This window comes from Myiozetetes cayanensis, unplaced genomic scaffold (assembly GCF_022539395.1).
Source record: "Myiozetetes cayanensis isolate MyiCay16 unplaced genomic scaffold, myiCay2020 scf26, whole genome shotgun sequence".
Taxonomy (NCBI): domain Eukaryota; kingdom Metazoa; phylum Chordata; class Aves; order Passeriformes; family Tyrannidae; genus Myiozetetes; species Myiozetetes cayanensis.
In genome coordinates, this window is record NW_026087477.1 from 5567181 (window position 1) to 5592847 (window position 25667).

General features: G+C 50.2%; 1 protein-coding gene across 12 annotated transcripts in view; it reads right to left on the minus strand.

Annotated features, from left to right (window-relative positions):
• Positions 1-25667, minus strand: part of PTPRS (protein tyrosine phosphatase receptor type S) — a 157859-nt gene that overhangs the window by 36562 nt on the left and 95630 nt on the right. For 8 of the 12 annotated variants that reach the window (XM_050320947.1, XM_050320953.1, XM_050320952.1 and 5 more), the window contains exons 6-11: positions 23094-23204; positions 10306-10575; positions 7390-7971; positions 6390-6523; positions 6076-6220; positions 86-391 (exon numbers count right to left, since the gene is read on the minus strand). In XM_050320947.1, coding sequence (XP_050176904.1) covers positions 86-391; positions 6076-6220; positions 6390-6523; positions 7390-7971; positions 10306-10575; positions 23094-23204 — 1548 coding nt within the window. Of the gene's footprint in view, positions 1-85; positions 392-6075; positions 6221-6389; positions 6524-7389; positions 7972-10305; positions 10576-11868; positions 20717-20741; positions 21157-23093; positions 23205-25667 lie in introns of those variants that run through there. The other 4 variants (XM_050320957.1, XM_050320958.1, XM_050320955.1 and 1 more) reach the window with 3 other exon arrangements.

Below are 25667 nucleotides of genomic sequence, written 5' to 3' on the forward strand. Positions count from 1 at the left end.
GGACTCACTGGCACGGGAACAGCCCCCTCCAGGGCCACGAACTCCCCAGGGGGACTCAGGGGAAACCCAGAAGGAGCTCAATTACCATCTTCATCCGTGCGGACGATAACCGGCGAGCTCTCCGGGCCCGGCCCCACCTCCGTGTGAGCCACCACCGTGACGCGGTACTCCGTCCACTTCTCCAGGGACTCCAGAAGGATCTGACTGGTGGTTGGGGGGATATCATTCACCTCCTTAAGCTCCGTGTCCTCCGAGTCCAGCGCTCGATAGTAGACGCTGTATCCAGCCAGGACGCCGTTCTGGCTCTCGGCCGGAGGCGGCCGCCAACTTACCAGAATGGCGGTGGATCGTGTGCTGACACATTTTACATCTTGAGGGGGGGCAGACGGTTCTACGAGGAGGGCGGGGTGGAAAATTCAGGAGGGGGAGAGGGGAAAGAAGAGGAGGAGGGGAGGGGGGGGGGGAAAAAAACAAACAAAAGATGGGAAAGATAAAAAAGAAAAAAAAAAAGGAAAAATGATAACAAAAAAATCTAAAATAAAACGTACAAAAATTTGGTTTAGGAAGATAAAATTAAAAGAGAAGAGAGCTTTTTTTTTGTTGTTGTTGTTGTTGTCTTTTTTTTTTTTTTTTTTTGAAATGCAAAACCATTAAAAAAAAAAAAAAGCCAACGGAAATTAAATGGGGCATCAAAACTGAAATGGTGTAAAGCAAAGGACTAAAGCAGCAAGTGGGCTCGCCAAGAGGGGTCCTGCTGCTTCCACTGAGCGTGGCTGGCACCAACTAAGCACCCAGCTGCACCCTATAAAAGCCCTTTCCTTTGGCTCCCTGTTTTACATCAGTCTGGCAAATCCTGCCCTGGCTGGGAAAGTACTTTTTTCCAACCTCAGTCTCTGGGATCTTGAATTTCTTTGAAGGGATCTGTGAAAATTAAGTAAGAAAAGCGAATCTTTTGCCAGGAGGCTTAAATTTAAGAGTTTGTACCTCCAGATGGAAGTGATTAGTTGTCCACAGACTGGAGGAGGCCAAATCCCACGGTGGGAATGCCCAGGACACTGCCAAGCAATGAGCCCACGGTGTGTTTAGAGAGGAGGGTTTGGAGAAAACACTTGCAGAAGGAGGGAGGCAGAGGTATTCAGGTACCAAGTGGGATTTTCCAAAGCAGCAGTGGATCCAATTCCCACTGCCTGAACTATACCAGGTTTTTTCTGAACATCCCAGGTAGGGCACCTTGGAAAGTGTGGCCCTACCCAGCCACCTTCTCAGGGTGGCAGCAGACACTTGTCTAAGGGTGATGGGGAGGTGGGGAAGGTGGAAGCTACAGCTCTTGGTGCAGGGCTGTGCCTGAGGTACAGGAGAGCTGCAGGAAATGTGGGTTTGTTTTGTTTGTCACTTCTGTACTCCAGCCTGAGCCTGGGCACTCGGGGGAATTCATGGAACCTCAGGATGGTTTGAGTCAGAAGGGCCCCAAAGGTCATCCAGTTCCACTCCCTGCCACGGGCAGGGACATCTTCAACTAGACCAGGTTGCTCCAAGCCCTGTCCTGCCTGACCTTGGACACTTCCAGGGATTAGATCACACTTCTGTCCATCCCTTATGACAATCAATCAGCCCAGGGAAGCATGGTGTGATCCATTTTCAAGGCAAATCTATAAATCCAATCTCACCCAACTGCAAGAAAGAGCTTTTAACTCTCTGCAGACACTGCCAGAAACTGGGATGACCTTACTAGCCCCCCAAGAATCACCTGGAAGAAGCAGTAGATAAAACCCTGGTCACAACTCCTCATTCCTCTGATGCTTTTTAATTAACAAAAAGCTCTTTAACTGAGGAATGGTTGTTTTCAAACCTTGTACCTCCATCCTGACTCACAGGCCCAGTTTGCCTTGTGGACTTTGCTAAATCCTTTGCCCAGTTTGCACTGGAGTGAGAGGCAGTCTGAGCACCCTGCCCAGCAGGATATTTGGGGTGTTTTCCTCTTATTTTTATGCTTTACTGCTGTCTTTAACCTGGCAGAATGACCCCCTTCTCCTCAGCACTCCCAGTGAGGAGGCTGAGTGCCCCAGCCATGGCTGGCCACACAAAATAACACAGAGTATGTCAAATGAACAAAACCAAAAGGAACAAACTGGAAAACAAAACATAAATCAGGCCAGTAATTTGAAACAAAACAAAAAATCAGAAAAGAAATCATAATAATAAAATAATACTGATACAAAAAGTGACTCCTTCCAGAACTTTCCCAGTCTGTTTACCTACCTTCCACTGCTTCAACTGCTAACTTATAAGACTTTCTTACAAGAGAGCAAGAGGAACTGAGCTACGAGGCCAGACCAAGCTCCTGGTGGGTTTCTGCACATGACTGGCTTTTAAAATGCCACTCTGCCCATGACTAGTCCTCCCCCTGACAGCAGAACCTCAGCTATTGCAGAAAGGGCAATTTTGGACCCCAGTCTGTTCTCTTTTGCTAAACTATCAGCACAGAGAGCAGGGTGGCACATTCCCACTGATGGATCTCCTTCCCCTGTGGCTCTCTCCATCTGCTGGGATTGATGCAGCACCTTATCCAGAACAGAGGTCACTGCTCCTCCCACGCCCCAGAACCAACTCAAATCCTTTTCAAGGAATGGAGGGAAAGGCTGAGCCCTCTCCCATCGCTGCCATGATGCCGTTCCCTACTTTTTTTTTCTCCCCAGCAGAGGCTGGTGATATTAAAATCCACCTCTCCTACTCAGACCAGCCAAAGCCACCACAGCCGAGAAACCCACTGCAGAGAGGGTCTGACCTGACCTACCCTTCCATCCTGAACCTCATTCTGAAAGCCCCAGCGAGCAGAGCTCAGCTCCAGCCGGCCCTGGGGTCACTGCACTGCAGCTGCGGCGCGTGTCTCGCTCGCTCACTCACCCTCTACTCCAGCACAGGGACCTACCGAGAGGCCCTGAGGTGAGGCCTCCTTTGGGGATGGTCTGCACTTTCTCTGGTCAAAAAGGCAGGGTTGGGGGGGTTTGTGATATGGGAGAAGGCCCAGGTCCCACCCGGGCCCCCTCCCCGTCACTCTCATCGGCTGCAGCACTGGATGGAAGCGGCCACCCAGTGCTGGCTGACGCTGGAGACGCGCCTGGGGAGCTCATGGCACTGTGAATCCTTCACAATCCAGCCCAACCTGTGTGACCCTGGAGACGTGGGGACAGCACCGAGACCCGGGGAGCTGCTGCAGGAGGCCGAGAGCCGCAGCCCGAACTGGGGGCTGGGAGTTCACATCTGTAAGCAGCTCCTTCCACTGGACAGGGAGCCACGGCACGGGGAGACCCCAGCCAGGAGAGCACCACCTCTGTCTGCTGGCCTGTTTTCACCAGGCAGACAGCATTTTGGGATCCCTCCCCACCCTCCCACGGGCTCCAGCACATCCGTGAGTGTTTGCAGAGCCACGCACGTGTGGGTGAGCCTGCAGCAACAGGGTGGACTGTATTTGTGAATCTGCTTGAGACCAGCCAGTTACTCACCTGAGCTGCATCTTTTACATGCTTTAAAGTTGACTGTCCAAGCCACAAGAATGACCCTTACTGACCTTGTACAATATCATGTTTTTTAACCCTTTAGGTACCATAGACTTTGGGTGAGTTTCATTCACTCCATGTACTGTGAGGAAGGGGGACGGGAAGGAGAGCAGAGCTAATGAGGGGGGAACATCCTTTCTTAGGCAGGAACAGAGGGTGAGAAAGCCCAGTTGTTCCTCTACACCTGCACATGCAGCCTCACAGCACCCACCCTGCCACCCCTGTCTGCTGCCCACGCTTTTCACCCTGACATTTCCAAGTAGGAGAATTGCCAGGGAGCCCTGGGAAGGTCATGGCTAACCAGAAAGGGCAAACCAGCTTCTTCCAGCCATGAGAGTTCTGTTAAGTTTTACAATCTACGTCTCTGGTACTTGAAGAGTTAAAACCCAGCTACTTCAAGAAGAAAAAGATACTTTACCTTTAGTTTAATGGATTTTACTTGGGTTATGATGCTCAGGAGGAGCCACCCTGACAGGGAGGTGCAGGGAGGGGTGCAGTGCAGGGGGGCTGCAACATGCGGGGATGGGGAGGGGGAGCAGCGAGCGGGCTGGGAGGGGGATTTGGCATTCCAGGGACAAGATGCCATCGTGGTGTGACATCACCCAGCAAGGGACAGACAGAGAGAGCGGGGAGCTGGCTCATCAGGCTGCAGAACATGCAGGCAGGCAAGCAGAGAGCAGAAGAGAAAAGAAAGAAAGAGGCATGGAGCGGGCCAAGGAGGAGCTGAACGGAAAAGGAGCTGCAGAGGGAAGACACAAAAGCCTGTCCCGAGCCAGAAGGTCTGTGAGCCGAAGGATGTCGCCCGGACCAGGGAGAATTGACTCGTTCCTCCAACAGCCAGCCAGGAAAAAATGTTTCACCGTGTTACAGGACACTGACAGCTCCCAGCTGATGTTCTTAAGAGCGTTAAATTAATGGAACTCTCCCTATGAAAGCTGAGCTACAGAGAGAGAAACCCGGCCCTGTTCTGGGCAGGTGCCAAGTTAGAAAAAGCCCCAAAGCCTTCCCCTTTCCCAGATCCCCTTCTCCTCACCCTTTAGGGACAAATTTTCAGCAGCACTAAGCCCAGCTGCCGTCAGCTCCCACAGCCCTCTTCCAGCTTGTTTTATCGAACCAGAAAGAACAAATCCCAGACCCTCTTTTCCTCCCATCCCCACAGATCTCAAGGAGAGAAACCCCTTGGAAAACAGAAGCAGAGTGTAAGTTTAACACTTGATTTTTCAGGTCTTTTCAGTTCATTTCCCCCATCCCACAGTGATGCTCCCTCTGACAGTACCACACTGGGATCAGAACCAGCAGATGTGCAGCAGAGTCAGGAAAGGATTTTCCTATGAAACGTAGAGAGAGTATGGAGAAAAAAAAAGAGAAGGAAAAAAGGGGAAAAACATTTGAAGGAAAGAAGAAAACAAAAATCTTTGAATGGAGTGGAGGCCTGAGAAAGCCCCAGCGAGGAATTCTGACTGTGCAGAAACAGACTCCCCTTTCTTCCCACTCCTCAGGGGACAGAAAGAGAAGGAGAAGGAGAAAGAGAGAGACAGCAGGATGTGACAATTAAAAAGCCCAGCCCAGAGCCTGCTGCTCCCCCTTGTTAGGGACTCTAAAGGATGGGAGTGGGTGCTCTCCCTCCTCACACTGGTGACCAGAGCCATTTCTGAGTTAGTTCTGCTCCCGGCTACTCCAAACTGCAGCGGAGTGATTTAGTAGAGATGAGAGGAGACAGAAAACACAAAGAACAGCTGCCACAGCCACTCATGCAGTGAAAAAACACCTCATTTAAAAGCAAAGATCTGTGAAAAGCCCAGGTTGAAATATTGCCATCCAGGGTTATTGTCCCCAGGGCAACAGCGAAGGGAGACAATCCATTAAACTAAAACCAGCACGTTTTGGTTGCATACACTCCACCCTGGTATCATCAATATCCCCCCTCCCTGCCTCCACATGACTCCTTTCTCCCACTCTGCCAGAGCCCAAATGGGACCATTCCCAGCACTCACTGGGCCAGCAGATCTTCCTCCCCACAGCTACGGAGTTGCTCACGGAAAAGAGCACAAGGACTGCTCCCCCAAAGGGTGGTGACAACGTTGGACTTGGGAGTATCACCTCCCCTTCCTCCTCTCCCTCCAGACTCCCCACGATCTGCCTGCTCCACTGCCTGTGCCCCCCTTCCCGACGGCCGCTGCTCGGGCTGCGTGGGGACAGGCTGGTGGGTCCCGTCCTCCCTGAGCATGCTCAGCACCACCAGCCCCTCGCTGCTCCCACCCCACGTGGATGGTGCTACCTGGCCCCCCACCACCCCCTAAACACCCCCCCAAGCTCCGCTCCTCGCTCACATCTCAGCTACCTGGACCAGCGAAGCGAGTTAAGAAGGTCCCAAAGGGCGTTCCCCCCCAAACCCATCCCCGGAGCAGCACCTCCAACATCCCCCTCACCCCCCCAGCTCCGTACCCCTGTGCCCACCATCTCTGGCTCCCTGACTGTTGTCCCCTCAGAGAAGGGTGGGAAAAGGAGAGACACCTACTAGACTGCAAGGTGCGCTCTCGGACCTCCGGGGTGAAGGCCCCCAGGCCCAGAGCCGAGCGGGCAGCCAGCCGGAAGACATACTCAGTGTTGGGCTTCAGGCCTTCCACAGTGAAGGAGGTCGTTGGCTCGAAGTTCTTCAGCACCTGAGTCGGGCAAGGTGGGAAATAAAAAAAAAATAATAAATAAAAAAAACAAACACATAAAACCAAACAAAAAGGAGCAGAGGTGAAGCCTTGCCCAGAGACGCCTGCCCTGCTCCCTCTCTTGCTGGGAATGCTTCTCAGCCACAGCCTTGCTCCTCTCTGGACTCACCTCCTTGCTGTGGTCTCCTTCCTTATAGAGGAGCTCGTACTTCACTATGATCTCCTGGCGTGGAGGGCTCCACGTCAGCACGATGCTCGTCTCGGTCTTGGCGTCTGCACGGAAGTTCATCGGCTGCCCAGGAACTGGCACGGAGAAAGGGCCGACGGGGCCGAGGAGGCAAGATAAGAAACAGGAGAAAACACATTAGCTTGGCTAATTAGAAGGCTCCTGCCCTCTTTTCTTCAAAGCCTGTGTGGGAAGAGGACGTCAGCAGCAAAATGCCACACTGCAGTGTGGGCAGGTCCTGCCTCTAAAGCAGTGGAGTTAAATCCCACTGCAGGACTCCAGCACGAGCAGAGCTGCTGGAGATGAAGTGTCCCACTGGATCATATGCCTCTTTCTCGGTGGTGCAGAACACAGCCCTTCACATTAATTCCCAATATTACAAGATTCTGGAAGTAGGAAGGCCATGAGGATGCAGGGTTTCCTCACCAGCACCCCATGCCATAAGCACTGAAAAGAATGTTGGGTGACAGCCTCTGATAAAACACCTTGTGTTTGCAGCTCAGCACATCTGCTGTGACAGTTAGAGCTTTGTTTTGCTCCTCTTGCAGAAAAGAGTAAAAAAAAAGGCTCATTTCCCACTCATCTCTGACAAAGTAGCTTCTGGGTACTTTAGGGAGAGTCAAGTGTCACCATTGCCTGGGCAGGGAGTGGGTTAAGGTCTGTTAAAGACATTTAGAGTTATAAAAAGGCTTTGGTTGGAAGAGACCTTAAAGATCTTCCAGTTCCACTCCCACCTTCCACTAGCCCAGGTTGCTCCAAGCCTCATCCAACCTGACCTTGGACACTTCCAGGGATGGGGCAGCCACAGCTTCTCTGGGCAACCTGTGCCGGGGCCTCCCCACCCTCACAGCCAAAGAATTTCTTCCCAACACCGAACCTAAACCTCTAACTCCAACCAACAGCTCTCCTCCCTGCACCCCAGGGCAGTGCCACAGGCGCTCACCTCCCTGCTGCGTCTTAACCTGGATGGGGTCGGAGAGGGGCCCGTCTCCCACGGAGGTGAAGGCCAGGACCCGCACGGTGTAGGTCTCATCCTCGAGCAGGCTGCCCACCGTGGTCAGCAGGCTGTCGTCCACGTTGTGCTTCTGCCAGTTGCTGACGGGCTGGTCGGGCTCCATGGTGTAGTACACGCGGTAGCCACGGATCTGCCCGTTGGGCTCCACCGGCTCCTCCCACTGGATGATCATGGTGGTGCTGCTCAGCATCCGGCCCTGCACGTTCCGGGGGGCGCTGGCAGGAGCTTGTTCCCCGGTGCGAGTGACCACCGACTCGCTGGGAGGCCCCTGCCCGATGCTGTTGACTGCGGAGACCCAGATCTCGTACTCGGAGTTGGGGCTGAGCCCCCCGATGCTGTAGCGCGTGGTGGTGATGTCCTCCTTGATCTGGTACGGCCCGTCCTGGCTTTTGGACTTGTACTCAATGACATAGTAGGACACGGGGTCTGGGTTTCCAGAGTCCCAGGTGATGGTGATACTTGTTGCTGTTGTCTCTGTCACCACTGGCGTCCCAGGAGCCTTGGGAAGTGCTGAGAATCAGGAAGAACAGGCATTTAAAAAAAAAAAAACAAACCACAAATGCTGAAATGGTGCCTAATTGGGCTGGTTAGGGCTGCGGGAGCCGGAGGCACAGCACCAATCACGGCAGCTCGGGAAAGTGCTGCTGGAATATTATGAACCTAGTTATACACTCTATTATCCTCCTTAAACTGCTCCATCAAAGGGAAGGCGTTCAGCTAAACATCTGGAATCATTAGCTTAGGCTTCAGCTGCACATCCGCCGGCTCACATGGCAGGGAAGGGAAGCGGCTTCGCAGGAGCTCCTTCCCAGCACACACTCAGATGTTCCGAATGGCTCTGGCACTGCTGAACCTCCCCCTCTTCAGCAGGAGGCACCGGCACAGTGTGGGCTGAGCTCCTCAGAACAAAACCCCATCAGTTCTGGGAGTGCTTCCTCTGAAGCCACAAAGGTGTGTTAGTACTCATCTCCCTCTCCGTCAGCCAGATGACTCCCCTTGGAGGTTGTTGGTGACTGCACGATGCCCGACACCTTTAACAGCACGTGTTAAGTCTTCTCAAGCTTTACCTATTCTCAAGCTTTATGTGTTGTCCTCGCTACACTCTTTAGACCCTTTTCAACCTCATCACAGAATCTCAGACAGGCCTGGGGTGGAAGGAACCTTAAAGACCATCCAGTTCCACCCCCCTGCCACAGGTAGGGACACCTTCCATTAGACCAGGTTGCTCCAAGCCCTGTTCAACCTGGCTTTGAAGCCAGTCTTCTCTAGACCAATAAAACCCTCACTTCTCCTTTCATCTCCTGCCTTGGAGAGCTGCAGATGCTCACACACAGCAATGTAAGGAAGAACAGGATACAAATAAAATGACAAAAGGCAGAAGGCACCAGCAGGGCAAGATTCCCCATCTGAGGAGATGGGAGAGTTGGAAGCGGAAGCAATCTACCCTTCACAGCAGCTTTTTAAATTGAGACGATAAGACAGGGAAAGAGGGGAAGGAAGGAAACACTCAGGAGAATAAAGAGGACCTGAGTCCAGCCCCAGGCATCCTTCTGCTGGCATGAGAGCCCACTCCCTGTGCAGAAGCTCAGGATGAGTGTCATGCCAAGACTCATTTGTCCCTACTCATCTCTCCTGTCAGACCTTCCTCAGGCAGATCACTGATACAGCACGACTGTTTTCCTTTATCCCTCCCCATTTCCGATGTGTTTCTCCTCTCATCCCCCACCCGCCACATCCTTTCCCATCCCGTCTCTCCCAGATCCCTCGTGGGCAACACCAGCACTCGGAGCAGACACCAGCTCACACGGAGCTCTACACTCACCCAACCTCAGGGGCTTCCTGCTTGGGTTTAATACTCCCCTGCTGAGGACAGAATAGATTGAAGATGGCACCCGTGCTCCTCTTGGGAATCACTAGCTGGAAGCTGGGGTTATTCCCCGTCTTGTTGAGGCAACAACGGCCACTAAGATGCTGGAACTAAGCTCTACTGCAAGGGTTCACATGCCAGAGATCCTCAGGGCCTTGGCTGAATCTCTAACCTTGGAACAGGATGGCATGCAGGCTCCAAGCCATCCAAGGCTCCTTGCAAAGTGCCCAGCCAGCCTCATATGCCAGGACAGACACAAGCATGCAGGGACCGGAGCCACACTTTTCTTCATAGCAAACATCTCAGGTGGCCCAAAGCCAGGGAAAGTCTCAAGCCACCAGCTTCCCCTTCACTGTGGGTTTCCTTTTGTGTGGGATCCCTGAGGACACATGCACAGATCGCAGCACGTGGCACTGGGGGTGCACAAGCCTGTCTCCCTGCCCATGCTCACGGACCTCCACGTGTACACACAGGCTGGGAGCAAAACACGGACTTACACACATGCAGCCAGGCATCCACATGCCCACAATGCAGCCACGGTGTCCCTCTCCATCTCCCACACCTTGGACATGCAGGACCGTGCACACACACACCCACTCATGCACAAGCACAAGCACATGCAGAACTGTGACCCTCTCCATGCACACACCCCCTGACTCATGCAGGAGCACCTGGCCATGCAGGACTGCGTCCCTCTCCATCTCCCACTTGTGCACAAGCACCTGGCCGTGCAGGACTGCGTCCCCCTCCATGCACACACGCACCTGGCCATGCAGGACCGTGCCCCCACGCTCCTCCCCACTCAGGCAGTGCCAGGCTGTCCCCGTGCAGACACACCACGACACCGGACCCGGCATTCCCTCTCGTGCCACACCCCACAGACGCTCTGCCCACGTGCTCAGACGCCCTGCCACGCGCCCTGCCCACGCCCCCCATCCCCGTGCCGCTGGGCTCTGGCCGTGCCCGCGCTCCCTTACATTTCACCGTGATCTGGGCAACGGCTTCTATGACTCCCAGACTGGACATGGCCACACACGTGTAGTTGGCGGAGTCCTTGACGTCCGTGAGCTCCAGGACGTTCCTGCCCACGGGCATGTCGTCCTCGGGCGTCAGGTCCTCCGCTCCCTGCATCCACTTGACGTAGGGCATGGGCGAACCCACGGCCACGCACGTGATGTTGACGTTGCCCCCGGGCATGATTTCATGGCTGACAGGTAAGATGGAGAAGCGAGGGGCCACACGGCGAACTGTGGACGAGACGCACAGAGGTAACAAAAAAAAAAAACCAAACCAAAGCAAAGCAAAAAAAACACAAAAACAAACAAAAAAAAAAAACCAAAAAAATAAAACAAAAACCAAAACAAAACGAAAGCAGAAAGAGAAAGAAAGGAAAGGAAAAGAAGGGAGAAAAAAGAAAAAAGAGCGAAAGGTAATTTAAATACAGATGGGGTTTGTCATCGTTTATTTTCTTCCTTCATTAAAAAACGAAACGAAAAAACGAAGAAATGAAAAAATCGAAAACCGAAAACCAAAAACTAAAACTAAACTTCAAATAAACTTGTACTTCACAAACAATATATAGAATATAGACATAAAAGCGATATTTCATAGCAACAGGGTTCCATTGATCAAGATTAGACCCATCACAGCACAGATAAATACACAAAAATTTATTAGCAATTTCTCATCTTTACTGGCAAGAGCTGGCATGGCGAGCGTCCAAAAATCTCCTCCGTGGCCGCTGGGGACCCCAGCTCCCCGCTCCACACCCCGGGAACCTGCTCCTCCCCTTTCCCAGTGGAGTCTGATCCCAGATCACCTTCTCCCAAAGGGAACAGCCCGTCCACCACCACGGCCTGGCGTGGTCCAGGTGCCCCCTCCACCTCCGGAGAGGGGCCCTCTCCCACCCAGGGATGCTGCAGGGGTGGGGTGGGGGCGAGGAGAAGGTTGGGATGGAGATGGAAACTTCTCAAGGTTTTGCCTTGTTGGACCCAGAGAATTCAACAAAGAGAGAAGTGTCACATCCCCAAATTCCAGACACGCCACTCGAGAAGTAAAAGGCAAAATGATAAACAAGGGAGGAGAGGGAGTCCCCGGAGCGGGACAGAATTTAGTTGGTGCCTGCGTGTGAGAAGCGTCCAGGGGAACACAGTCCCCCTGGAGCGAGAGAGAGTGTGGAAAAGATGAGAAACTCTAATGAAATTTTTGTGGTTTTCGGGTATAGAAACCCTAACGAAGCCTCTTTAAGATCTGACACGGTTCCATCGATAGATGCAGCTCTCAGAGTCACAAACATCATGCAAAATAGGTAAAAAAGAGAGACAGAGAGAGAGAGAGACAGAGAGAAAGAGAGAAGGAGAGAGGAAAATGCAGAGAAATATAATTTCTGGGCGGCTAGCAAATGCCCACATGGATACTGGGTAGAGAGTGAGCGACAGAGAAAGGAAGGAAGACCAGGAGAAGGAGAACAAGAGGGACAGGGAGAAAGAAGAGAGAGAGAGAGGGAGGGGAGGGGGGAAACCCACTTTAATGCTGCATACTTTTTCTAGCTGATGTGACCCAATGTGGTGGCTCACATTGTCACATCTCAGCCCTGGCGGAATAATAAATAGAATAGAATTAATAAGAAAAACAAGGTAATGAAACTTTTAACGTTGAGAAAACAGTGACATGTTCTGTGCATCTCCTTAGCAGAGAGGTGGATGCAGCTTCCAGACCTTACACAGGAAGAACATGGACGCAAAGAGGGAGGTTGTGGTTTCCTTGGCTCCATTTTCTGAACTACCTGGGCTGGCTGGAGGAACGGTGGGTGCCCTTCCTTTAGGGGGGGAAAAGCAGGAGAAGGGACAAAGGAGAACGTGTGTGGATCAGAGAGGCCCTGGGGAGGGAGTTGAGGGAAGGGTCTCATCCCACAAGCAAAGACAAAAGGATACAGACCCGGGAAAAATGCAGGGACAGCAGCAGCTGGAGGGGAATGGAAGTGCAGGATTCCTCCAGCTTCAGGGACAGCCATGCAGGAACTCCCTCAGGCAGGGTGGGCGAGGGGGCAGGAGAGTTTGGAGTGCTGGGGGCCTTAAAACCACCTGTCCCTGCTGTCCTGTTCCCAGGGAACTTCAGAACAACCTCTCCAGGGGTCAGTGGCCATTGCCTCATGCAAAAGCAAAGCAAAGGGCAGCAGAGCTGAGCCTGCCCTCGCTCCTCCCGAGTCCCAGTGTCCTGAGATGCCCCCTGGAACTGATGTCTCGGGGTTTTCTGGTATTTATCTTACTTCCCTGGCTGTCACTCAGCTTTATGGGTCTTTTCCAATGGGAAGGGCGCTGCCAGGAGGGGTAGTGGCTGTTTGCCAATTAGGGGGTTTTGGTAAACAAAAGGAGCCAACTGCAGCCCTTGCATTGTCCTGCAAGGTGACAAGGGACATCTTCACAGTAAGGTCTGGTCTCCCCATCGGGCTGTCAGACTCTTTTCTGCAGGTACCAGTAGCCAGGAACCAGTACTGGGAGGCAAGGAAGAGAAGACTTCCAGATTTGTGGCACCAGAAGCTCGGGAGTGGCAGAGGAGAATTCCTGCATGCATGGATTTGCAGGGAGAACGGGTGGCATGCCCTCAGCAGGGGAAAGAACTGGAATGTGGAGGGAGAGACTGCAAACTCACCTGGCCACTGACACTAGAAGGTGACTTTCTACCTGGAGAAAGGTGTAAGGAGGGTTTTTGTACCACCTCAGGGACCAGCACTGTCTCAAAGGATCAGGCAACATGCTCCTTCCTCCCTCCTGTGACTGTGGACGACTTTCAGCCCTAAAAATGAGGGTACATCCCTGTTTCCTACTCCATCCTTCTTCCCACTGCTTCTGGAGGTACCACAATTCAGAAAATGGAGCCAGGTGAAAACCACACCTGTCACAGTCTGAGACAAGATGGAGAGAACTTGGAAAGAAACAAGTGGGGTCAACATGCAGACAAATCTGGGGTGGGGATGACTCTCTAGAGGAGGGGCTGGCATGTAACCTTCTGGAGAGGGGAGGCAAGGTGGGAAAGGTGAGGAGGAATGGGGAGACATATCCGGACAAGATCCGGTCAGCAAACAGCATCGACAGCAACAAACAACGGCAGGTGGGATGCAAACACTGAGTTGTCATGGGAACAGAACAAGACAGTTAATTCAAACCGAAGCTAATCGCAAAGAAATAAAACCGAACCGAAAGAGAAAGGAAACAAAAAGAAAAAAAGAAATAAAAAAAAAAAACAAAACAAAGAAAAGAAAAAGGAAGAACAAACCAGAATTTAATAACTGAAAAGCATTATCTGATGTAGGGCGGAGTGCTGAGAATCGGAGTCTGAAGGGAACAGACTGTTACTGGCTGTGGTTTTGGGCGGGGAAGAAGAGATCCACTCACAAAACACAAGCTCCCAAAGAACTGCAGAGCAAACCCTCCCCTCCTCCTCACAGCTCCCAGGGGGTGCAGGTCAGCTCCGTGGGGTCACAGGGCACTTTGGGGCTGGTTTAATTTGGATGAGGGCCGACGTGAGCCCAAAACAGGCAGCAGCACTTCCGTGGTGCATCCTGGTTTAAAAAAAGCTACACACTCCTGTGTGTGCACAAGTCTACCAACATCCACACACCGGTCTGGGACGGGAAAATAACTCCAATTAAATGCTGGAGACCTCAGAGAGGCCCTGGATACATCCCTGCCACAGCTCAGGGCTGTGACAACCACAATAGTTACAGGGTTCATCTCTGGCTACCCACCACCATGCCCCTGTTTATTTGAATTGCTACACCACTCGGATTTGGCTGGTGACATGGAATTTGTCAAGGTGAGAATCTCTGGGTCAGCCTTTAGGACAAGGCCCAGGAGGAAGAGGGCAGTGGTGGGAAGGAAGCTGGAAGTGCAGCTAGAGATGGAATCGAGCCCAATTTCAGCTCTGGGTCCTGCTGGGTGTCACACACAGCAGCTGAAAAGAGGGAAATTTTACAGGTAAAAAACGTGGCGAAAAGAGATTCCCTTCCATTTTGCTTTCCAACACTTTCAAAGGACCAGGAAGAAAAGGACTGCCCTCCGTGGAAACGAAAACACTGGGATAGGGCAGTGACAGACACTTTTCTAGCACTTCTCCCAGTTCCTGGTACAAGAAACACCTTCCCTGAGTTCCAGGGATGTTTGGTTTCCAGGACAGCTTTGTCAGACCCGGGTTACGAAGCCGACCTCGCATGCGTACACGGATGTTCATGCTCCATGTGCAGCAGCTCCCGACGGACGCACACACAAGCAGGCACACACAAACAGACATTTTCCATGGCCAAAAAACTCCCAGGAGCTTTTTTCAAACGAGGATACAGCTCATCACTGATAGAACCAGATTTCAAGGCAGGAGCTGGACGTTTGGGATGCAAGTTGAATTGTTTCAACGCAGAGAAGCCATTTCTGAGGCACGGGGAGATTTCTGATGCGCAGTCAGTTATGGGTCTGTTTAACTGTCTGTTGGATAAGCGTTTCACGCTGCAAATCTGCACCCCAAATTGGGCTTTTTAAAGAAACAGAACAGATCCATAACTTTTCGCACCCTTGGGAAGCCAATTGGTTTTGTTGCTGCTCACGGAGGCAGAGGCTAACCCAGTTTGTGTTGTGTGAGTGGCATTTTTGGCTTTTTTGGTCCCAATCAGCGTGGCTAAGGTTCCCCACCACCACCACTCTGTTAAGGAGAGGTCCACAAGGTGAGAGGTGTTTTTGCAAGGGACAGATTTACAGACCTGGTCGGAAGAGACACTGTGAGATCCAGGGTTGACATTTGCAACACCAGAATCCATCCTTAAAATGCGTTCCCAGGACGCTGCTAGTGAGAGAAATCTGAGGACCAACCAACCAGTTTGTGCTGAGGAAATCCACCAGTTGCACTTTTTAAGCCCCTTCCAGATTCCCTCAGGGAGAAGCAATGTTGGAGGAGGAGCGAGGTGGGGGGAAAGGAGCATGTTCTGGACAAGAACCCGTCACTTCAAACCCCGATTCACATTAAACCAACTCAAAAGTGAAACACATCTCATACCTTAAAGAAGAAATTAATTGGGAAAAGGAAAACGAAAAGAAAGTGAAGTGACTGGTTGAAAGCACCAAACAAAACCAAATGGTATTGAACATTTTGACACTCAGCAAGCTGCTGCTCCAAATGAGGTGAGAAGGCGGACATTATTGGCCATTTTGGTGAGACAGGAGTCATTCCGTCTTGCTCCAAAATGAGGAGGGGGTAGGGAAAGGGTGCCAAAATAATGTGCAGCCTCTACATTATTAGTGAAGCTTAGATTACACCTGTCCTCCCCTCCCAAAAGGTGGTGTGTCCCTGCCCCTGCGTGTCCGTGCAGCCGCCTCTGCCTCTTCCCTCTCCCATTCCAATTCCAGGTTCGTTCCTCTGGGGCCAAACGCTGTTGGGTTTGGATTTCCGACCTCCGTCCCTCCACAGGACGAGATACTTCCCTCCTCACGCCCATCTCCTTCCTCATTTCCTTCACGGTAAATAAAAATAAATAAGTAAATAGGTAGATAAATAAAGAATGAGCCCAAGGCTTGGATTTGGTCTGGAGGAAATCCATTACCTTCCCAATAATTGTTACTTTTCACTTAAAAAACCACATTAGCTGAGTGACAGGCTGGCTGAACATCTCTGGTCTTTTGTAATTCTTTTTTTTTTTTTTTTTCCTGTTGTTTTTTTTTACAGGATTAAACATAAAATCATCGAAATCCAATTGTTTTTCAAGCAGCTCTGCAATTTTAAACACAGACTTGACTATTTTAGTTTTTGTTATTTTAATTTGACAAGGTGTAATCTAATTTTTTCCCCTAAAACAAAGAGAACAGCGATGCAAAAGGTGTAAGAGACACAGGCAGGCAGAGATTTCGAGATCAGTACAGCACAGTGTTCCTGCAAAGTGCCCTCTATAGAGAGATAGTCATGTATATACATAGATATATACACAGTTTTGAATTTTTTGATTTTTTTTTTTTGGGGGGGGGTGGTGGTGGCTTTTTGTATCCATTTCCTGATACCCTTGAGAAATCCTTCTGCAGAAACACAGTGAAGTTTTTGTTTGCTTTGTTTGGTTTGGAACTAGAATTTCAGAGCTGAGGACACCCCAAACACGGACAGGGCGCTCCCCCACCCATGGAAATGCTAAAGTAACCCTGAAAAACTATCCCAGAACTCTCCATCCCTAAATTCCAGCACCTGGAAACTGGGCACTGCAGAGGCAGCTGTACAACCCAGTGGTGGGTCTGCCTCCCTCCTTTTCCATTCAAGAATCTATCAATCTAGCCTAAAAACATCTTAAAATTCCTGCAGTTTAAAATACCAATGATTGTTTTGCCCTCATGGCTATTTGTTAAATCTCTAGTGCCAGTGGAATTATTTCCTTCAACCTCTAAATGGCATTGAAAGGGAAAAGCTCAGCAATGGTTCCACTTGGAACCAAGCAGCAGCTCTGGTTTGATGGTCAAATTACACATGAGCCAAACTTAACCCAGGCTAGAGGCTAAATTATTGCTTAAATTAGTCACATTTTAATCTATTTTGAAGTTTATTTCCTGAGGTGCTCAGCACACTATTCCTGCATTTTCTGTGGGGTTTATTTCAATTGATTTCTACTTGTTCTGCTCCTACGTGTTTAGCCCTGGCCTGGTTTCATCTTTGGCCTCTCAGTGAGTTGAGGTTTTCCTGAGAGCCTTGAAAATTATTGGGAATGTTCTCAGCCAGACCTGGAACTGCAGAACCTGACTCGGGGTGACTAAGCACTGAGCTGCCTCCAACAGGCACAGCAGCACTGGGCTGGTTTAAATTCCTGCTGAGCCATTTACAGCTCCCTGGGCTGGAAAAGAGCAGAGCCACAAGGAGCTCGAGTGGAGAGGAAAAAGGATTATCCCTGCAGCATCCCAACTGCTGCCTTTTGTACCTCCCAACAGGGCCCCACCGCATGAAAAAGGCAAAAAAATTTAATTTTGGTAAATTCAACCATGACAACACGTCCTGTACCAGCAGCAGCAGCAGCTCTGCACAGTCAGAGGATGCCAAAGCACAGCCCACATGGCTCATTCCTCCTTCCCTTTGGGATATGGAGGAGCACAGGGACACATGGTCCTTACACACAGTGCTCCATCCCCAGCCAAGCAGCTGCTTGTCGGGATCAAAACAGAGCAACTGAGGTGGCAGTCAGGCTTTCCAAACTAAGAGGAGATCTGCACATGGCTCTGTTTCCAGAGGCCAAAACATCTGTGGCCACAGGTCCTGGATGAGCAGACACTTGTCCTTGCTGGGGTAACTGAGCTCCACACGTGGGGACTCCCTGAGGCTCAGGCAAAATTCCACCAGGTACCACAGCGTGGTTTGGGTTGGAAGGGACCTTAAAGATCATCCAGTTCCACCTCCCTGCCACGGGCAGGGACACCTTCCACTATCCCATGTTGCTCCAAGCCCCATCCAACCTGGCCTGGGACACTTCCAGGGATGGGGCAGCCACGACTGTGCAAGGGGAGGCAGGAGCCTCCCAAACACCACCACGGACAGACAGCTCTGCAGTCACAGGATTTCAAATCCACCCCTCCCTGCAATCACTGTGGGCCACAGGTTTGATGGCATTTGTGTCCCTAGGGATACAGAGAAGCATCTGAGGAGGCGAGTTGTGTGGCTCCCATAAAATCAGCATTCCCACCTGAGGGTGTGCTGACTTGCACTAGAACTGTGTCCTTTTTTTCACTGCCTGCAGGTGAAACCTGGACAACTGGCTCAGCCTAGAAACTTCCATACACCCCAGGCTGGTGGCAGAGTTCACCTCACCTGCTTCTGACCTGCTTTTGTGGGTCTCCCAGAAAGGCACTTCTGCCTTTTGACATTCCCTGTCAGAAAATTCTCTTGTTACTTTGGACCACGGCATGATCTGACCCATAATAAAACACGAGGCAAATCCTTAACCAATGATTTCAAGACCGTGCCCATGGTTTGGGTTGGAAGGGATCTTAAAGATCACCTTGTTCCACCCTCCTGCCACGGGCAGGGGCACCTTCCACTAGACCAGACTGTAATTTTAGCAAACCACAAGCTCTTCTAGCCAGGTATCAAGCCTCTATTTCCTCATCCAGCCTATCATGCCTACATCCCATTTAGCTTGAGTTTATTGTTGTTGATATTATTATTATTATTGTTATTGGCTTTTTAGGAAGAATTTAATCTTCAAACCTTCTCAGATCACAAGAGATTCTACCAGCAGCAGCGCGGTTTGGCCATGTTAGAAATACTTTAGGAAAGAGAAAATAAACAAATAAAAAACAATGGTGTATAAATCCCTTTTTAATTGCACCTAAATCCTGAAACTTAAACTCCTAGTCACCAAGGAAAATCCTGTAATTAGGAGTGATTATCACCTTTTAGTCCTAGGCAGGAGGGAGGTGGGATGGGAAAACCTCATTTCAAACACTATTCCCTTTCTCTTTTTTTTTTTTTTAATATAGAACAAGCCTTTTTTTCTTCTTTTTTTTTTTTTTCTTTAAATAGAGCCTTGGGGCTGGGGGCTGATTTTTTGGCTATTGTTGGCATTCAAGCCAGAAGAGCCACAGCTGGTCTCTTCCCAAAGACATTCCCAAGAGCGCAGCATTTCGGAGTGGAACCCTCATACCTATGGGGAGGGGGGAGAGACTTGAAAGGGGGAGGGGAGAATACCAGCACTGAGGGTCCGAGCACTGAAATCTCAGCATTTTAAGAAAAAAAGAGAAGGACAGACAGAGAGAAAGAGAGAGATAGAGCAAGAGAGAGACAGATAACTGTGTCAATACTGCACTGGATTTCTCAAAAATCACACAGCTTTAATACCTGTGCCCTAGGAAAGCCACTCCTTTGGTAGCTGGTTGAGGTGAGGACTGAGGGGCAGAGGGAAAGGCATATCCAGGGAAAGGGGCTGGCATTCACTTCTGCACAGGGAAAGCACCAAGCACCACGGGAACCACTGACACACTGCAAACCCCCTGTTCACTCTGCCATGCGGCCCAGGGCGCGCACATGGGAGGCAACAGGGGCTTCGTGGGGATAAACAGGGAGATGAGAAGAGGGAAAAGAGGCATTTTTCAGCTCCAATGTCACTGGTCAGATTCCTGGTTGCTGTTTGCAGTAGCTGCAGCTGCCAGGATGTGCCCCAGCAGCCCATTCCAGGGGCTGCCACAGTTCTCTTCCCACGCTCCTTTGGGAAGGAGGGTTCTACCTTCACTGCACCTGGCTGGGATTCAAGGTGCCTTTCCCAGGCAGTAATGGATAAATGACAGGGAAGGGAGAGGGAAAATATGGAGAGGCAGAGCCAGGAGGCAGCTGCCTGGCTGCCCTTCCCTGCCAGGACGAGGTGTCACCCTCCTCCAAGGAATTCTGCCAGGCTGGGCACTGCCTGGCCGTGGGGCTCTCCGTGCACACATGGGTGCTCCAGGAGAGACAGCACCGTGGGGCTTGGGGGCAGCAGGAACCTTTCTGTCTGTGCCCATGCTGGGCTGGGAGCAGGAGAGCTCCTGGTGTTACTGGGGGGGAAATGGGCAGTTCCCAGAGAGTGAGCTCTTTGGAGCAGGGATCGGGGCTTTGCTTTGCAGTGCAGGATGTGGAACAAGAGCCACACCTCGAGAGATAACGTGAGCAGTAACGTCACCCAGGGGCTGCCCTAACTCTTGGAACGACCTCCCTGGGTTCTCACCATCTTTTCCACTTCCCAGATCCCTCCCTCCCCCCAAGAACAAAAGGCTTGTCCCAAATAGCAGGGCTTCCATGGACAGGCGTTAGAGCTGTGTGACTCCTTTCCTCCTGGAGGGGTTGAGGAGTTCAGTTACCAACCGGGTGGGCAGGAACACTGGCTTCTCACAATGCGTTTGGAATAAACTACAGCACAGCATAACCAATCAAAACAGAAACAAGGAAATCAAAGAGAAAGCAAAAAACCCAACGGAACCAAAAAAATTTGGAAAGTAACAGTAAATTCACTTCAAAGGAACCAGAATCGTATAACGGAAAGGAACCAAAAACTGTACATATTTATATCTCGAAAAAAATTAATTCGGAATTAAATTTAAAAAGTGGCATGCAAAGAAGATTTGTTACATTCTCCTATCATGCATCAGGCCCAATGTCCAAACGGCAAGGTAACCATGACGACAAAAAAGTGCAAGAACTCAGCAACATTACCAAAGGATGCATAGAGAGGCCCACAATGCAACTCAACTCATCTCCGCGAGACCCGGGAACGCGCGGGTCTCGCTCATCTTAAAGATTTCTTGCTTTTTCTCTTTTCTGTTTTTTAATTTTTTTTTTTAATTTTTTTTTTAAATTTTTTTTCTTATTTTTATTTTTCTCTTACGAATGTAAAAATGTGGGTAAAGAAAGTAAAAAAGAAAAAAACCACACCAACCTTCTCGTAGCTCTGAGGGATGTTAAGGGGGTTTGATGCGGAACACAATGACATGAGGAGAAGAGAAAAATAGGGGAAACACAGAGAGAGTAAAAAAAGGCCTTCTCAAGGCTGTCAGCTGCAAATTGATTGATTTTTTTTTTTTCTCTTAACCAAAATAAAAGGAAAGGAAAAAAAAAAATGAAGATAGTAACGACCCTCTTTCCTGCCTTCCTAACGCTCCCCCTCCCACCCCATCGGGTACCTTGAGGACCAACCAAGCTCCGTGTGGAGGTCAGGCTGGGAGCAATCCTAGCTCAGAATCAGCCCCCACAGAGGTGCTGACCCCAGGAAGGATTCTCCCTTCTTTAAATCCTTCTGTTCCTCAGAGAAGGGGGAGTGGAGCCTGTGCCGGGCAGGACATCCGACACGGAGGAGCCCCCAGGCTGGAATTCCTCTCCCCCCAGCCCCTGCTCCCACCAACCCCACACCCAGCCCTGCTCACACTGACTGCACCATGGGACTGAATAAGGAAAAAAAAGAAATAATTAGAAGAAGGAAAAGAAAAGCAAAACCAAACCAAACCATTTCCTTGCAATGTTCAAACTTACAACTCCTATCCCAGGTGGTCTATAGAGACAAGCATGTTATGGGAGAAACAAGTCAATTGGAAACACAGGAGTGTTCGAGACTCTTTTAAAACAAAAAAAAAAAAAAAAAAAGGGAAGAAAAATGTGCATGAACTCTCCCTCCCACCAAAGCAAATCCATTTCAGAAATTTGTTACCTTTCCACGATATTAACACACAAGAAACAAGGAATTAAACAGCATGAAAAACACCCAAACCACAGGCCGAGCTGGTACCCGCTGTTTTCTGCACTCTTTCAGCTGGTTAGTGCTGGTTTCAGGCAGGCCCAGGTACACACAGGCTAAGTGGGATAGAAAGAGGGCTATACCTGGAGCCCCACTCATCCAGGTGTGGAGACAACACCATGTTATACAACCTTTGTCTCCTGGGTAGTTTCCGAGTGGCCAGAAAAGTAGAGGAAGTTTATAAATAAAAGAATAATAAAAAATCCCCACTTTTTTTCCTGCTTATTTTCTTTTTTTCTTTTTTTTTTTTTTTTAATTTAAAAAAAAAAGAACCAAAACTGTTCCAGCTAAGCTGTCTGCAAAGGATCCAGCCCTTGAATCAGCATCAAATCCAGATTCACGTTCCCAAAATTTCGGGGCCCAGGCGACGGGGCAAATTTCAAACGCAATTTTCCAGCTGGCCACAAAAGGCTATTTTAAAAATTTAGCTTGGAAACATTAAATTATTAAAAGCCTTCTCTCCATGTGCATGTGATTTAGTGAGCGTGAGACACGAGAGAGAGAGAAAGAGAGAGAGAAAGGAGTGCACACAGGAGCATGGCTCTGCATTGGGCTGCAGAGTAACGTGAGTGTAGGTGGGAGGCGCTTCCTCTGTCGATGGGATGGAAATGGGAACAGTTTGCTGGGATGTAACTTTTCTTTTTTCCTCCTTTTTTTTTTTTTCTGTTTGTTTGTTTGTTTTTCAAAAAAAGCGAGAAGGACCAGCCCTGCTCTCTCATTACCAAAAGGGACTCTGCTGTGGAAAGATGTTAAACCAAAGCTACACACAAAATATTACAGGTCAGAGAGGTTAAAATAATGAAGAAAGCAGAGAGGCTGTTGGCCCAGGGGTGGGAGAACATCGAGGGGGCATCGAGCAGAAGCCAATCCCCCTGTCATCTGTTCCCCCTGCTACGGGGTGAAGGGATTGTCACTGAGGCAGGGGCTGCTGGCCCTCTCCAGCTCTCCATGCCCAGTGTTCATTCCCAAGGAACCAGGGACAGTTTACTGCTGGCAAAGGGAAAACCAGCTGGGACAGAAGGGAGCAGTGACAATGCAACCTCCTGCTGCAACCTGGTGAGGTCTGGGGATACAGAGCTCCGTGGAAGGGGCTGAGAGGGTCCTCCCCTCCTCTCACACCCACACAGGCAGAACTGAAACATTCCCACTTCCAGAGAGGGGATCCTTTGGGAAAAAGGGGGATTTGGGCCTCTCTGCAGCCAAAGTGATTCATTCCCCTTTTTTGGGCTCTGCAGGCTGAAATGTTGGCAGATTTTGGGGGGCACTGTTTTGGGTGGCACTTGGCTCCTCTGTGGGTGACAGAGCCTTGCACTGCTGGCGGGGCAGCAGGAGCCACCGGCTACGGGGAGGAAATCGGGGCACACCGGGATCCCTGTGCAGGCTCCGGGATCACCACCAGCATTTCCCCTGCTCGGGGGCCGGGATGGAATGGGATAGCTGGGACAAGGGAGGCCCGGGGAAGGAGGGAGGTGTGTGCCAGTGAGCCGATGTGCTCCCTACCTCTCACGTAAAGGTTAGCGGGGGAGGAGTAGCGCACCCCGGCGCTGTTGCTGGCCACGCACTCGTACTTCCCCTGGTCGGTCTCCTCGCTGCTCTCGATCTGCAGCCCACCTGGGGAGAGAAGAACACCGCAGCACAGACACCATCATCACCACTTTGCTTTAAGAGACACCACAACAGCCTCAGCGTTTTGCTGCCTCCTCCCGGGAACACCGAGCCCCTGCGGACACCGGCTCGAGGCTGGGCTCAGTGTTATGGCTGGACACGTACCCAGCGTGATGAGAGAATTTAATCCCCCCCCTCCTCCCAGCTGTATCAGGAGTTACTCTTTGTCCTGAACCCATCAGCAAAAGCACCAAGTTTTGTGGCTTCTGCAATGCAGGCGTTCTGCACCAGAACTCCCGAAATCAGCCTCAATAATCCATATTACTGTGAGCCCCGGAAATCCATCAGCAGGCAGTTGACTTTCCCTTGCTCAATTTGAAGCAGTGACCATAAAAGCGAAAGGCTTTGTCACCCACTGCCTGGGGAATTTCTATCACCAGCTGCCTTTGTTTTGTGCTCAAATACCTGCTTCCCAGGAAGCCTAGGGGAGATAAGAGTCCCTGTGCAAAGCACCTCGCTGATAGTGAATATTCCCAAGGGAAAACCCCTAAACACTGCACTGGAACTTCGAAATTGCCTGCGTGGTTTGCATCACCTAGACCAAAAGGATTAAGGTTTTTCTTAAAGTTGTACATTATTGCAGGCTACAAGACTACACCCAGAGCCCAAACTAAAGATTCCTGTCAGCAAATATGCAGAGAGATGCAGCATGGAAGTACATGGAAGAAAATTGCCTCATTTACCTCAGAAGGCTTCATCCCTGCAAAACTCCAGTTAAAATACATACTACATAAATTATTCAACAGGCTCTCAAATGTTTTATGTATTAGGAGTACATGATTATACTACAGATATGGACAGAGCTCACATGTGGTAAGACTCTTAACTCCCATCTCTTGGAAAAAAAAAAAAACAACAACCCTAAATATGAAAACCAAACAATTCCAGCTCGGTGTAATAGTATTGATAAAATCTTAAGTGAGAAGAGTGCAAATGAGATCATTGTTGGTTGCAGATACAGCCTTTTCAGGAAGGAAAAACCAGCGTGTTCACATGAGGAGGACACAGAGCTCACGTTCCTCTGCGTGTGCGTGGGTGTGAATGATCCTGTGGGGCGGGACGTGAGGCTGGGACAGCATTTAGGACAGGGATGAGGTGTGAGTGAGATTCCCACCAGCATCCACTGTGCCTGGGAGCTCCCAAAAGCAGAACAGATAGAATTAAAAACCCCCCAAAAAAACCAAAAACTATCCAAGCCACTAAACCAAACGAAATTAATTCCAAAAGAATCTGGGGGTCTTTTCAGCATAACAAGAGTTAAAACCCAAACTCACTGAAGCTTCACACTGAGCCCCCAGCTGAGAGAATTTCATATGGAATTACAGCTCCAGCTCTGCCTCAGAGAGCTCCACTTGGGTGGAGAGCTGGTCAGTGAGTTTTCCCAGAAATTTCTGTGAATTTGGGACAAATGTGTGGGTTGTTTCCACTGGTTCCAGACAGGTTTGCTGCGAGGCTCATGAGCATCGCTTGTCTGAGTGCACACAGGGCAGATGAAGCCACTCTGCAGAGCAGGAAGGGAACCATGGACTGCAGTGGGAAGCTTCCCAAGGGGAATAGGGACTCAACCCTTCCATCCTGCCCGCTGTCCACCCCTTCCACCCTGCCCTCTGCAGCTCTGCTGGTCAAGGTAGTGGCAGAAATGACACTGCAGAGAGGGCGAGGAGCGTTCAGCACTTGTCAGGAGCCAGGAGAGATGATGTGTGAAAAACGTAAATCTCACCTACAGCACCTCCTGTTGCTTTTACCAGCAGAGAATTATGGAATTTTAAATGTGCCAGTGGAGATAAAACCAAAGCAGGGTTTTCCAAGGGGTACACACCCAATTCCTTCTGTCTTTCAATGACAGCTTGAGGTCAAGTACTTTTGGACTCCATTAAAGAGACAGTGCAGAAGCTACTTACCATGGATCTTTCCCAGAGAAACCTAAGGGTAAGAGAGTGGGGAGGAAGTGGAAAGAGGCTCTGGAGCCAAACAAATGAATAGGCTGAGCTGGTAAGTGCTGAAGATCTGCCTGAGCAAAGGACTGGAAAACTCTCACCACCATCAGCAGCTTGGGAGCACTTTGCACCAATCAAGAGAAGGTCCTAAGTATTTACCAAGGCTTTGATAACATTTAATGCTCGAGATAAACTTCAGTCCTTCATAGTCCTGGAGAGATTAGCTCTTAAAATTCTGCCATAAATCTGAGGCAGCACAGCCAGAGATGTTATTAGAATAACAGTATCAGTATTACCAAGTGCACCCAGCAAACAAAAAAGGACATTAGAACCATAGATAAAATAAAGACAGGTAGAAAAAAAAAGAAATATCCAGAGGTGAAGCAGGACAAGAAAACATAACAACAACACGAATCTGTATTGAGCAGAGGGCAATGAAACGGGATCTGAGTGGAGAGAAGTGTTTGGAGAG